We start from the raw sequence: 15597 nt of genomic DNA, 5'->3' as shown, positions 1-15597 counted from the left end.
TACAGATACTCAGTTTAGCATACCCAACACTCCACATTTCCTTCCTCTTTTTGCAGCATGTTATCTTTGAGGGCCCGACCAAAACACTAACAGCAGAGCTCTGCGGGGGCAACTTCAACGTCCAGTTCTTCCCGAGCTACCACTAAATCCCCTGCCTCACCTCACTGCTCATCTAAAGCATAAGCCCCAGTAGGCCTCCTGTCTTACTGCCTCAATCTGATATCCTAGTTCTACCTTCTTTGCTGGCCTCCCTCCTTTGCTCACTTTTCCACTGTTTTACAGAACCTGTTCCTCTTCTTTCAAAGAATTTTTCCTTCCCTTCTCCTCACCTGACCTGAACATGGTATACCCGAGCTCTTTCCAATAGTCTATCTGTAGCTTCAAGGCCAGGATGAGGGCCTTACATCCCAGCAATCCACTGCCACTTTCGGATCTATTTTCACTCCATTCCCATTCCTATTACAGCTGCTATCGAACCAACAAGAGGACTTCAGTTCAGTTCAGTTCAGTCGCTCAGTCATGTCCAACTCTTTGCGACCCCATGAATCGCAGCACGCCAGGCCTCCCTGTCCGTCACCAACTCCCGGAGTTCACCCAGACTCACGTCCATCGAGTCGCTGATGCCATCCAGCCATCTCATCCTCTGTCGTCCCCTTCTCCTCCTGCCCCCAAATCCCTCCCAGCTTCAGGGTTACAGTTTCTCAATTTCCTCTTCTCCACTTCTCTCTTCTTTTCCTATCCCTCTCACCGTGTCACTTCCGTCACAACCCAGCCAGAATACAGCACTGGAAATGATTGTGCCTGCTTCTACCTTAACAAATCCCAGCTTCTTGGGTGAGCTGCGATCACCTGGCATTAATGAACTGTCTTGATGTGCTGACCAACACACTTATTATTTCTGCCACCACAGAGTCCGAGTCCTCTCCAAAGGTAGGTTTGCTGTGTCCCCACTATGCCTTGTACTTTCAGCTAATAACTGACATCTCAGAAAAAATTTCATTGTCTTCTGTGTGTTCTTATTTCAATTAATAGCATCTTTTTTCTCTCTGTACCTTCACCCCACAGTTCAATGGCCAAACGTTCCCACCCTAGCCCCTCACCTCCAGCCTGCTGACAACCTAGCAAAGAAAGCCAGTAGGTCAGATACTTCTTCAAATCCCACCTAAGATTTTCTATCTTACTGGGACTCAAAATCTTACTTCTCTACCCTTATGGCCTATTATTCACTCAGCTCCAACCATAGTGGCCTCCCAGGCATTTCCAGAACACTCCAAGTCTATCATCTTTGCAAGAGATCTGCTTCCTCAAGCCTGTGCTCAAGTGACATGCTGATGGTTTTTCCCAAGCTAGTCTGCCTGTGTCTACTCCTCACTAGAAGGTCAGCTCTTCAAGGGTGAGAATGTGTGTCTGTTGTACACAGTGTTGCACCCCACTGGCCGGCACTCAGTACATGTTCAATGGAGAAATTACCCACTAACTCATTTACTCACTAGAGAGCTCCCTGATGGCAAGACTAACAACCCTTATCATCTCAGCCAAGGGTCTGGGACACAGCTTGTACTCAAATTTCAAATTAAGATATTAATAAATGCTCAAAGGAATAAAAGGAAGAAGAGAAAATAAGAAAGGGAGTTTGATTTACAAATGTCATAAACTCTGTCCTCTTTAAAAAAATGTTTTTGATATAGTCACACCTAATTTAGAAATGGGGCTTCCCTGGTGGCTCAGACGGTAAAGCATCTGCCTGCAATGAGGGAGACCCAGGTTCGATTCCTGGGTCTGGAAGATCCCCTGGAGAAGGAAATGGCAATCCACTCCAGCACTCTTGCCTGGAAAATCCCATCGATGGAGGAGCCTGACAGGCTACAGTCCATGGGGTCGCAAAGAGTCAGACACGACTGAGCGACTTCACTTTCACTTTTAATTTAGAAATAATGCCATCAAGTATTATCCTTTCTAAAGCAGTGACCAATTTCTTTATTTCATTAAGATTTTAGAACAGGTTCTGAGACTCAATCCCAAATGACTATTTCAACATACAAATATGTTTTCCCTCTACATGAATATCCTCCTCACCTCTAATGTTGGTTTCTCATTGTAGTCATTTTAAGAATGGCAGTATTATTAGAACTACAAGCATCTTGTCATAATAAATGATTTTAATATTTTTCTGCCATAAAATAAGACTTTAAATAAAGTTACTGAAAAAAATTTTAATGGGGTTAAGTATAATTCATAACTGAAAAGAAATCCTTACTTTATGTAGTTGAAATCAGCCTTTAGGTTGAGAGAAGTACTACTGGTGCTCTTTTTCAAGTCATGGATAGCATTCTGCCACTCCTGTACAGCAGCCCAATCAGCTATTGAAATGTAGCACTCACATGCTTTATTTCCCAAATAATTTATAACCTCAGGAGAAGAATCAGTTGGTTTGGAAAGCACAGTTTTTCTGGATTCACCTAAGTGAAAACATTTCATAAAATAAAGAGACAGCAAGAGAGATCCAAAGCAGTTATAAATATTTCAAAGAGCAGAGATATCTAAAAATGTATAGTAAGATCACGAGTACAAATTATTTGACTACAACTGTTTGTTTAAACTTGGAATGCTCACCATTCAAAGAATGCTTGGGGCTCGCACTATTACGCCCAGTATTAGCCAATGTGAGAACGGATTTGTCGAAGCTAGAGATGCAGCAATCGACACCTGTCATGGCACACAGGTGCTCCTGGTACTCCACAGAGGCCTTTTCAAACCTTCAACACAAGTTCAAACAGTCTTATTTTTTAATTATCCACATATTTCATTTCTAAAAACACTGGAAAGAATGAGTTATTCAATAAATTGAGTGGAGACAATAAGTTGATTATTTTGTGTGGGCCTGAGCAGGCACAAAATTAGACTTCTTACTCACAAAAAAATGAAAATAAATCCAAAGATCATTAAATGTTTAAGAAAAGAGAAGGTATAAACTAACAGAAAATATCAGTAAGTATCTGATCTCAATGTATGCAGAGACTCAACAGAAAAATAAACACTAAAACACATGAAAGTTAACAGATCTAATGACACCATAATTTGAAACTTTGGGCATCAAAAAAAGAAAAACAAGAACAAAACCCCCCCAAAATGAATATTAAAAACAAATTACCAAACAAGAAGATAGATAGCATCAATAATCCTGGTGTATAATAAAATCTCACAGATCAGTAACCAAAAAACCAAGAGGCCATAAAGACATCATCTATGTTTTCAATAATCACAGATGGTCAGTAACATATGGGGAAACCTCTACTATTAATTAGTAATAAAGAAATTTATATTAAAACAAGCATTTTCATTAAATGATGGCAGAGTTCTTGGTTCGCAGTGGCCCTCTATATACACAAAGGAGAAGGGAAAAGGTTATTTTTGTTGTTAGGAATACAGGTGGGAACCATCTTTTACATAGGGTAAATTAGCAACAGTATGTATCATAAGCCTGATGGTCTGTAGCCTTTCTTCTATTAACAGTAAATCAACCTTCAGGAATGCATTCAAAGAAAACAATCACAAACATGAGCAAAGAATTAAATGCCGTGGTGCATTAAGATCAGTAAAAAGAAAATCCCAAATAATTCTGCTGTCCAACAATAAGGAATGTTAAATTATGGTGCACTCAAAAAAAAAAATATGTATTGTTAAAAATCACACTGTAGAAAATTTAACAGGGCAAAATATTTTTTTTTAAATCCTGCTGAGTAGAAAAAGCAAAATCATGTAACCAGCAGAAACACTGCTATTTCTGTGAAAAGAGGATAGAAAACTGGATATAAAAGAAAAAGAAATAGAAAAGCATGTACAACAAAACAAGTTACCAATAAGAGATGGAATTATGACCCTTCTTTTATTTTCCCTACATTTTCCATATATGATAAAACTCACTTGAACATATACAGAGGAGTCCAAGGTATGCAAAGAGTTTGCCTACAGGAATCGAGTAAGTTTAGAGCTAATAAGTGAGAACTCTGGCTATCAAGGGGAATTTGTATCAGATTCTGACACGAAAAGTTATCAATTAAGAATCAACATTAAATGTAATTAACATTTAATTACAGAGTCAGTGAGTAACACAAAAAAACTTAACATAAAGAACTCCTATCACCCATTTCCTTCCTTCTAACTTACCTCCCTTCAGCCTGTTGGGCCACTGAATTAATCCAGAGAAGATTTTTTCCAACAACCGAAGACGACCAGACAGCAATTCCCTGTATAGCTTCAGGACAATGAAGTTCACACAATGCTTCTACCACCATCATGATAGTTACTTCCAATTCATTTCCCTGAAAGCGGCCATTCAAAAAAAAAATCAAAGACGTCAATACCCTCAAAATTCAAATCTCTACTAAATTTACAACTACTGATCACAATCTAAAGCCTATTTAAAGTCAAATTTATTTAACAATTGCTTTTACAATGATGAAATTACATTATTAGAATTTCCTAAAACGTCATGTATACTGTAGATACGAGGGGGAGGGGGTGCTGATGGACTGTAATAAATAGCACTTGGGTGTTAATCTTTACAAAATAAAAAAAAAAACTTTACCATTTCAGCTGTGGCATCTTTAGGAGTAATACATGAAGTAAATACAAAGCAAAAATTTAAATAACCATGAATCAAAGAATGCCTAATTTTATGTTTTTGCATATTGCCTATTGATATTAACTAGTAGACATTTGCAATTTTTGGATTCTATTTATTTAGTAACCCCACCTACAAGTCAGCACTTTCCCCACATATTATAATGTTATCAATATTATATTTTTACACATATTATAAATTGTACTTTCCTATATACTATATAATCATTACAAGTGATTATAAAAGTTTTCTTATATACATGAATTTCTTAGAAGTTCCAATCTTTAAGCCTAAGTAATGAATATTTTCACATACTCTAAGTAAAAAATATAAATAGGCAACTTTGGAAGTTATTGCTTGTATAAAAATATTGGATGAAAAGTTTTAAATATCAATAGAACCTTTATTTTATCCACAGACTGTGTGCTCAGTTGCATCTGACTCTTTGCAGACCCATGGACTGGAGCCCCAAAATCCTCTGTCCATGGGATTTCCCACTCAAGAATACTGGAGTGGGTTGCCATTTCCTACTCCAGGGGATCTTCCCAACCCAGGGATCGAACCCTAGTCTCTTGCATCTCCTGCACTGGCAGGCAGATTCTTTACCACCAGTACCACCTGGGAAGCCCCTATCCATAGATTAGATCATAGCAAAGGAATTACCCCCAAGTTTTTCTAATTAACAGATTTAACTAACTCCACACACACCACTTTACCTGAGACGGATTTGTCTTCATTTCTGTAAGCAAATCGAAGCCGTGTCTCACTGTCACAGCAGGCTGGCCTGCCAACAATCCAACCCTCATGATGGAGAGTCGGATCCGAGTCAGCCAGTCTTGACAAGTTTGGCGATTGGTATAGAAAAAAGTCCTAATGACCTTTAGAAGAGAAAGAAGAGCTCAGGACTGGTTCTGACAAATTACAGGCAGAAACGTCTGAAATACACATAAAGCATATATACAAGTCTACTGTGATTTCAGCTCTGCTCACGCTGCCAGGTTTGACCACAAAACTGCTGTAAATCAACATCCAGCCCACTGAAACCAACCTTGGGAGGCGATGTTAATGCATTGGCACATCCTTCATATGCATTATACATTAACTTCTCCAGGTTTTCCAGATACTGCAGAAGCAGCACAAGTCTAAGCTGGTTGCTACTGTGGCCTTCATCATTGTCTGCAGTTGTCCACTGACTAACATCTTGATCGGGGTTTAATGTGTGAGCTGCAAGACTTCTAATGATACCTACAACCAAAGACAACATTCCACATTTAAAAGGAGTCTTCAAAGATTCTAGAAGTTCTTGGACATAATTTCACAAATTCACATTTAGCAAGTATCCTCTGCATATCCGTCACTTAAAAACAAAATGATCTTTCCATTTTTAGAAGGAAAAAATGTCTTCTCCACACAAATTCCCTAAGTTCGTGAACAAACACATACGACACAATTATTTCAGTTCAGTTCAGTCGCTCAGTTGTGTCCAACTCTTTGTGAACCCATGGACTGCAGCACACCAGGCCTCCCTGTCCATACCAACTCTCAGAGTTTAATCAAACTCATATCCATTGAGGCAGTGATGCCATCCAACCATCTCATCCTCTGTCACCCCCTTCTCCCACCTTCAATTTTCCCAGCATCAGGGTCTTTTCAAATAAGTCGTTTCTTTGCATCAGTTAACCAACGTATTAGAGTTTCAGCTTCAACATCAGTCTCCAATGAATACTCAGGACTGATTTCCTTTAGGATAAACTGGTTGGATCTCCTTGCTGTCCAAGAGCAAGCGTCTTTTAATTTCATGGCTGCAGTCACCATCTGCAGTGATTCTGGAGCCCCAAAAATAAAGTCTGTCACTGCTTCCACTGTTTCCTGATCTATTTGCCACAAAGTGATGGGACCAGATGCCATGATCTTCGTTTTCTGAATGCTGAGCTTTAAGCCAACTTTTTCACTCTCCTCTTTCACTTTCATCAAGAGGCTCTTTAGTTCTTCACTTTCTGCCATTACAGTGGTGTCATCTGCGCATCTGAGGTTACTGATATTTTTCCTGGCAATCTTGATTCCAGCTTGTGCTTCATCCAGTCCAGCATTTCTCAGGATGTACTCTGCATATAAGTTAAATAAGCAGGGTGACAACATACAGCCTTGTACTCCTTTCCCGATTTGGAACCAGTCTGTTGTTCCATGTCCAGCTCTAACTGTTGCTTCTTGACCTGCATACAGATTTCTCAGGAGGCAGGGCAGGTGGTCTGGCACTTCCATCTCTAAGAATTTTCCACAGTTTGTTGTGATCCACACAGTCAAAGGCTTTGGCATAGTCAATGAAGCAAAAGTATATGTTTTTCTGAAACTCTCTTGCTTTTTCAATGATCCAACGGACATTGGCAATTTGATCTCTGGTTCCTCTGCCTTTTCTAAATCCAGTTTGGACATCTGGAAGTTCACAGTTCACATACTGTTGAAGCCTGGCTTGCCGAATTTTGAGTATCACTTTGCTAGCATGTGACACAAGTGCAATTGTGCGGTAGTCTGAGCATTCTCTGGTATTGCCTTTCTTTGGAATTGGAATAAAAACTGACCTTTTCCAGTCCTGTGGCCACTGCTGAGTTTTCCAAATTTGCTAGCAACTTTGTGAATGAACACACATGACACAATTATTTAATAAAAGCTTATTCTAACGAACATATCTAGATTAACTGATAAAGTATTAAATGAAAAAACTGTGTACTCTCAAAGTTCTGTTTTAATGAAGATAAAAAATCCATTATTTCTTAACGCAAGCTTGAAAGTATTTACATTGCAAAGTCTGAAACAGTGCAGAGTCAATTACCTTCAATTGTTTGGAAGGTATCCTGAGCTCTGCCGAGTGGGGTCCTCAGCTTAGAAAGGACAGTGAACTGTGCTGCTTCCCAAATAGCCCACTGCCAGAGGACAGCATCTGTCTTTAGCAGATTGCGGGGAATCGTTGATTGGTCACGTTTATCCAGTCTCTGGCAGCTATAGAACAATCTTTCTAACCAATTGTCCTTCCTGGAAAAAGAAGTTTCATATTTAATGACAATTTCATTTGAAGAAAAAACAGACAATAACAAAAAAACAAATTGCAAGGGAAATGGGAATATAGGACTTTTCCCCTACTTCAAAAAGGCAAACCTATAAAACTGGGAAGCATTAATTATATCCGCACCTCTCATTTTAAAGTCTTTTACGGCTGAAATAGAGTAGGGTATAGTGTGGACAGATTATTAGGGTAAAAGGCTCATGACAGTTTGGCCATCAGGATAAAATAGTCACTGCAAGTAAAAGTCTCCAGAATGTCTACACCCTCAGGCCCCTCCCCAAAGCACTGATGACTAGGACACATCAGTTACATGTGAACCACACTTCACCTTTACTATCAAGTGTAAAGCTCATTTTTATCTCTTCAGGTGCCATCTTCAAAGCAATTCCTCCTACTATTGAAAACTTAAAACAACTCATTTGAAAAGAACATTACTTTCTATTCTGCCACCCCTGATGTATTTTCTCCTCTAAATTGGGCACAGGGTTAAGATATTCAAATATATTTAAAGTACTTTTCCCAGATGAAAGAGTCAAAGAAAGGTCTTACCCTATTCTATGAGAGTTTCCATACAAAATAAAACTAATAACATCAGAGAAATCTTGTGGGTGGAATGTGTTACTTGGTGCTTTACTCATGTGACTTCTTAATGCTAAAGAAATTTCTTGAATTTCTGTGTGATTGTTATTGCTGTAGACAGAAAATAAAGTCACTGTTACACAAAATCCTTTAGTTAAAAGGTTACCTCCTGCTGTAAATGAAATACTTCCTTGTTAACTAAATCTGACAGTAAAAACAGATAAAATTAAGACATTAAAAATAAAGGTTACTACAACTTTGAAATTTAAAGTTCTTTTTTTTTTTTGAAATTTAAAGTTCTTAAATCACCAAAATTAACCCAATTAAAAACTATAAAAGAATGCAATTTAGTTTTACAAATAATAACTACTGAGAAACACATTTTGGCACTTTAAGTATTATTCTGTAGCAATCATCATAAGCTTTATAAAAATTACAAATTTTTGTTATTTTCTTCTAGACCTGCATGATTTGATCCTTTGCCATCTCTTCAATCATTAAGAAGTACCACAAAAGATGTGATATTAATTCACTAAGAGACAATTTGTCTTTTCCTAAATTAAACATTGTGGGATGTCTTTGTATTGATACAATTGTTATACCTCAAGACAACATCTAAAGGGATTGACTTCAATAGCTTTCCAAATGCTTGTCGAATACGAGTTCCACTATGGACTAGCTGAACACGGCAAACATCAACACACCTACAAAAAAATGAAATAAATAATACAAGTGTGGCAATATTTCTAAGTTATTAGGTCCAGGGTCAAAAGAGTGGATCTAATTTAATCCATACCTCTGTAAAAGATCATCTGGTAAGGAAGAGGACAGTGCATGTAGACTGCTGCATGCTTGCAGACAGATATTCACATCTTCAACCAGAGCTGTTAAAAATTTAAAGACACTTTCAGCTTGCCAGAAGAAATTCTATGCCAGTACATCATAAATTTCTGAACACATTCACTTCAATAAACAGTGAGTGACTACTATGAATGAGGGGTTGTTCCTGCCTGGAACCCTCTCTCACTGGCAGTAGTAACATTTGGGAAAACGCTAACACTCAACAAAAATCTACTTAGGGTGACTAGTCTTCACCCAAACCTTTTCTCTGAAGGAAATTTTAAAAGTACATGGAATGTATCAACAATCACATAAGCTTAAAAATGTTAACAATTACTTTAAAACAACCTTTTTTCACATATTAAGACTGGCAAAAAAATTAAGACAGATTACACCTTTGTCATTAAAATGGGGATGAGACATTTCCACTCATGAAAGGCACTCAAGTGACTATCTTTCTCTCATTATCAAAGATCTCTTTTAAGCACTGATTAACAAAAATTAAATAATCACAGAATCTTACTGTTGGCTAAAAGGCCTTTGCAAAATTTATGGAAAGATGGAAGAGAGAATAAAGGTGCATATGTTTCAGACTTCTTCATTAAAACAGCCACTTCCAAAGCCCAGGTCATTAACAGTTTCCTGAAACATAAAATACACAGCTGATTTCAACATTAATAAAAACTAAAAATAGAAAAACAACTTGAAAAATCTATTCTTTTAACATTAATTTTCTTTTGGTTTTTTTAATACTTCAAGAAATAAGAAATATTAAAACTATAGAAATTCCTCTGACAAAACTGTCTTTTAAGAAAATCTCCCCAAACTAGCATAAATTGTAGCAAAAAAAATTCTAAAATCTCTACAAATACATTCATCTATAAAATATTGCAGGAAGGAAAGGTTTCATGTAATTCTTTCAGGAAACAAGAAATGCTAGACTAAATAATGAAACAAAATTTAAAGTGTTTCATAATGAAGAAGCTGCCCTATCCCTAATGATAGTCTTCATTTCTTTTTCTCAAATTAACCAAAAGTTAGAAACATTATAAAATATTAGTTACCTTGTGTCCTGGTTAAGATTATCTTTCTTAAGCAATATTCCCAGGAGATTTAAGATAATTGAGAAATGTTTTTTTGTAGCTGTAGTTACAGTACTAATAACGGCACCATCAAACAAGGACGGGGATGATGAACTAAGACTACTAGATATAAAGTGGTCATGCCTAGAAGACAAAATTTGGATCATCTTGTCATATCTCATTAAAAAAAAAGCAAATCCAAAGTTAAATCAACACATTTTTATTTTACACTGTATACTCTAAAGGGTCCATCTTCCCTTTAAAAACTAACTTTTTTTTTCTTTTTTTTAACAGACAATTCTTAAGAAGTATGTGTAAATACATTACCTGGTACAATGAGAATACAATGTGTAGAGCACTGCATACTGAATGGCAGGGAAATGAACAGCCAGGTCGCCATGCACAATCATCAGATTCTTACTCAGAAGTGCAAACACAGTTGGAGACAGGGCCCACATCTGATGATGTACCAAAGAAAGTAAATGTTTGGCTCCTCCAGGACATACATGACCATACAAAATGTTTATCTTTCAGAATATGTCTGCACATTTTTAAAAATTAAAATGACAGATTTAAATTTGGAAATAAGCTAGTACACTAAACCTGGGATCAGCAAATACTTCTTGAGAAGATAAGAGAGTAAATACCTCAGCCTCTGCAGGTTATGTGACACCTCTGTTACAATGTCCAACTCCTCAACTTTGCCACTGCAGTGAGAAAAGTTACAGACAAAAAATAGGAATCAAAGTGGCTATGTTCCAATAAAAAGTCTTTACAAAAAGAGGTGATGTTTGGTGATGGTTGCACAATTCTGTGAACATATTAAAAATCACTGAATTGTACACTTTAAATGGGTACTGTACACTATGTGAATTATATCTCAATAATTAAAAGAAAAAAAAAGGAAAGAAAAAAAAAGCAGTGGGCAGCTAGATTTGGTCCATGAACTGTAATTTGCTGATCCCTGGTCTAAACAAAAGCCCCTGCACTCTTCAGTGTAGTAGATTACCTCAGTTTTCCATATACCATAAATGGCAAGTTGCCCTCTCCAGTATGAAAAAAGGGCAAATCCTGCCACTCTAAGCCTTTACCATTCTTCCCTTTCTTTCCATTGCTAAGATACTCCTTTCACCTGACCACTCTGTCCCCACTTCCTCTCACTTTCAGAGTGTAGAATATAAAACTCAAATCTGAACACAATGTGAATTTCTCAACAATCAAATTTTAGAATGCGAAAGAGGAATCAGCTGCAGCCCAGCAGTGAGGGAAAGAAGAGTCACTGCAGGGGACACAGGGCACCTGATCTAATATGGACAGCATGCAAATACAAGCACCAAATCTTGAGTTTTCCCTCTCTTCTCTCTTAGAAACACTAACCCCTTAATTATATTCCATTACTTTTCATTGTAAACAATGCTTTTCAATTTTGCTAAGTACCACAGGAGGGAGAAATATACCCTGATAGCTCAGTTGGTAAAGAATCCACCTGCAATGCAGGAGACCCCGGTTCGATTCCTGGGTCGGGAATAGCCGCTGGAGAAGGGATAGGCTACCCACTCCAGTATTCTTGGTCTTCCCTTGTGGCTCAGCTGGTAAAGAATCCGCCTGCAATGCGGGAGATCTGGATTCGATTCCTGGGTTGGGAAGATCTCCTGGAGAAGGGAAAGGCTACCCACCCCAGTATTCTGGCCTGGAGAACTCTATGGACTGTATAGTCCATGGGCTTGCAAAGAGTCGGACACCACTGAGTGACTTTCACTTCAATGACGCACAGCAATTATTATAAATCAAAAGCAGTCACTTCAGATTTCTTAAAAGGAATGAAATCTTTCTTCTTCTTCCAAAATAATATGTGAATGTTCCCAAAGTAAAGTGGGTAGTCAAAAACTAAGGGACATATGGAAGCACTAACTCTAGTGGGAAAAGGAAAAGAGTACCAGGGGAAGAAAGGGTTGCATTTTAGAACTACACAAACTTGTCCTGCGGAAAATGTTGACAAGTTTACTAAAAGCATGCTAGAGTAAATGGGAGAGAGCATTAAAATACAAGTTCAAAAAATAAAAAGGATATAAAAAACTTATCAAGGAAGGCAAGAGCTAAACATAACAGCATGAAAATATTCCTGTCAATTTTAATTATCCAAGCATATCCAAAATATGGCCGTTTGTTCTGTGTGATGCTGCAGACACACCGCCTTGTAGTTAATGAAACATGTTAACATGCAATGAGGAGAGGCTCAAATGTGGATAAAACAAAGCCATTACAAGTAAATACTCACCCCAATTAGTGAGTTTTTAGCATTTCCAATTGTAGTCAGAGCACTAAGGTCAAATATAACTACAAATTTTGCATTGTCTACATTGAAAACATGATTCTTAAAAGCCTCATGTTTTATTTCAGAACAGGCATCAGGAAGTTGTAGACTATGTAGCAGATTGTTTAGGGCACAAGTCATTTCTCCCAAAATTAATTTATAGGCAGTCTCTAAAACAGGAATATTCTTCAGACTGAGCACTGCTTGATAAACAGCATGGGCTACAGCAACAACCTTAAAAAGAGAATTCAGGAAAGTAATAATTAAATGGAAAGCATATTACTATCTGCAAAATGATGATACAAATCAGTTTAAGACTGATAAATTCACTGTCTAAAACACCAAAGACTTTAATTTTTCAAAAAAAAATTTAGGAAACCTACACAGTATCAGTAAGCTATTTAAAAATCTATAAAGCTTTATTATCAAAAAAGTATTCTCTAAAAATGACAATGTGGAATTTCTTAAAAGGCCTTCTGTTTTTTAAGCCAGTATCAGAAAAAATACAAGCAGCAATTTATAGAGACAGGTTTTCCTACATCTACTTAGAAAGTCTATATTGGCTTTGACTTGGGAGTCAGTTAGGAAGCTAACAATAAACATTTGACATATATATATAAATTTTAATAAATTTAATGGAAACCTGAGAAAACTATCATTCATCAAGGTATACAGTATGAAACTCAACAAATATTAAGTGAATTATTATAATTTCTAATATTCTAAATCAAATATTTATCATTTTAATATTTCATTTATGTACCTACTAAGTAATGAACATGAGTCAAACTTTTTAATGACCTAAGTTAGCAAAAGCCTGATCAGTCAATCACTTACCTCTTTTTCTTTATGATAACGCAAAAATAGTAGTTTAGATGATGGTATAAACAGTTTTTCTACAAATGATGATGGCAGTTTTGTATTTATCTGTTCAACAATCTAAAAGAATAAAGTAAGAAATGAGTTATCAATTCACAAAAGAACATAGAGGAACCTTAAATACATATTCCTAAGGGAGAAAAACCAATATGAAAAGGCTACATATGATATAATTCTGACACTCTGGAAAAGGCAAAACTACCTAAATCAAATCCCTTATGATTATACAGTGGAAGTGAGAAATAGATTTAAGGGCCTAGATCTGATAGAGTGCCTGATGAACTATGGAATGAGGTTTGTGACATTGTACAGGAGACATGGATCAAGACCATCCCCATGGAAAAGAAATGCAAAAAAGCAAAATGGCTGTCTGGGGAGGCCTTACGAATAGCTGTGAAAAGAAGAGAAGCAAAAAGCAAAGGAGAAAAGGAAAGATATAAACATCTGAATGCAGAGTTCCAAAGAATAGTAAGGAGAGATAAGAAAGCCTTCTTCACCAATCAATGCAAAGAAATAGAGGAAAACAACAAAATGGGAAAGACTAGGGATCTCTTCAAGAAAATCAGAGATACCAAAAGAACATTTCATGCAAAGATGGGCTCGATAAAGGACAGAAATGGTATGGACCTAACAGAAGCAGAAGATATTAAGAAGAGGTGGCAAGAATACACAGAAGAACTGTACAAAAAAAGATCTTCACGACCCAGATAATCACGATGGTGTGATCACTGACCTAGAGCCAGACATCCTGGAATGTGAAGTCAAGTGGGCCTTAGAAAGCATCACTACGAACAAAGCGAGTGGAGGTGATGGAATTCCAGTTGAGCTGTTCCAAATCCTGAAAGATGATGCTGTGAAAGTGCTGCACTCAATATGCCAGCATATTTGGAAAACTCAGCAGTGGCCACAGGACTGGAAAAGGTCAGTTTTCATTCCAATCCCAAAGAAAGGCACTGCCAAAGAATGCTCAAACTACTGTACAATTGCACTCATCTCACACGCTAGTAAAGTAATGCTCAAAATTCTCCAAGCCAGGCTTCAGCAATATGTGAACCGTGAACTTCCTGATGCTCAAGCTGGTTTTAGAAAAGGCAGAGGAACCAGAGATCAAATTGCCAACATCCACTGGATCATAGAAAAAGCAAGAGAGTTCCAGAAAAGCATCTATTTCTGCTTTATTGACGATGCCAAAGCCTTTGACTGTGTGGATCACAATCAACTGTGGAAAATTCTGAAAGAGATGGGAATACCACACCACCTGATCTGCCTCTTGAGAAATTTGTATGCAGGTCAGGAAGCAACAGTTAGAACTGGACATGGAACAACAGACTGGTTCCATATAGGAAAAGGAGTCTGTCAAGGCTGTATATTGTCACCCTGTTTATTTAACTTATATGCAGAATACATCATGAGAAACGCTGGACTGGAAGAAACACAAGCTAGAATCAAGATTGCCGGGAGAAATATCAATAACCTCAGATATGCAGATGACACCACCCTTATGGCAGAAAGTGAAGAGGAACTCAAAAGCCTCTTGATGAAAGTGAAAGTGGAGAGTGAAAAAGTTGGCTTAAAGCTCAACATTCAGAAAACGAAGATCATGGCATCCGGTCCCATCACTTCATGGGAAATACATGGGGAAACAGTGGAAACAGTGTCAGACTTTATTTTTCTGGGCTCCAAAATCACTGCAGATGGTAACTGCAGCCATGAAATTAAAAGACGCTTACTCCTTGGAAGGAAAGTTATGACCAACCTAGATAGCATATTCAAAAGCACAGACATTACTTTGCCAACAAAGGTCCGTCTAGTCAAGGCTATGGTTTTTCCTGTGGTCACGTATGGATGTGAGAGTTGGACTGTGAAGAAGGCTGAGCGCCGAAGAATTGATGCTTTTGAACTGTGGTGTTGGAGAAGACACCTGAGAGTCCCTTGGACTGCAAGGAGATCCAACCAGTCCATTCTGAAGGAGATCAGCCCTGGGATTTCTTTGGAAGGAATGATGCTAAAGCTGAAACTCCAGTACTTTGGCCACCTCATGCGAAGAGTTGACTCATTGGAAAAGACTCTGATGCTGGGAGGGACTGGGGGCAAGAAGAGAAGGGGACGAAAGAGGATGAGATAGCTGGATGGCATCACTGACTCAATGGACGTGAGTCTCAGTGAACTCTGGGAGTTGGTGATGGACAGGGAGGCCTGGCGTGTTGCGATTCATGGG

At 37.7% G+C, this 15597-nt stretch overlaps 1 protein-coding gene across 3 annotated transcripts in view; it reads right to left on the bottom strand.

Annotated features, from left to right (window-relative positions):
• Positions 1-15597, bottom strand: part of SMG1 (SMG1 nonsense mediated mRNA decay associated PI3K related kinase) — a 98992-nt gene that overhangs the window by 42430 nt on the left and 40965 nt on the right. For 2 of the 3 annotated variants that reach the window (XM_086375571.1, XM_086375570.1), the window contains 14 exons: positions 13338-13439; positions 12465-12734; positions 10514-10644; positions 10169-10330; positions 9628-9746; positions 9061-9148; positions 8867-8968; positions 8235-8375; positions 7455-7654; positions 5673-5869; positions 5341-5502; positions 4168-4322; positions 2614-2756; positions 2258-2459 (listed from right to left, as the gene is read on the bottom strand). In XM_086375571.1, the coding sequence (XP_086231697.1) occupies positions 2258-2459; positions 2614-2756; positions 4168-4322; positions 5341-5502; positions 5673-5869; positions 7455-7654; positions 8235-8375; positions 8867-8968; positions 9061-9148; positions 9628-9746; positions 10169-10330; positions 10514-10644; positions 12465-12734; positions 13338-13439 (2174 nt within the window). Of the gene's footprint in view, positions 1-2257; positions 2460-2613; positions 2757-4167; positions 4323-5340; positions 5503-5672; positions 5870-7454; positions 7655-8234; positions 8376-8866; positions 8969-9060; positions 9149-9627; positions 9747-10168; positions 10331-10513; positions 10645-10833; positions 10882-12464; positions 12735-13337; positions 13440-15597 lie in introns of those variants that run through there. The other variant, XM_086375572.1, reaches the window with a different exon arrangement.

The sequence above is a fragment of the Bos grunniens genome, chromosome 25 (assembly GCF_055505025.1).
Source record: "Bos grunniens cultivar Pamir isolate PY7600 chromosome 25, Bosgru_T2T1.0, whole genome shotgun sequence".
Lineage (NCBI taxonomy): Eukaryota > Metazoa > Chordata > Mammalia > Artiodactyla > Bovidae > Bos > Bos grunniens.
This window is presented reverse-complemented; position numbering and strand designations above follow the sequence as displayed.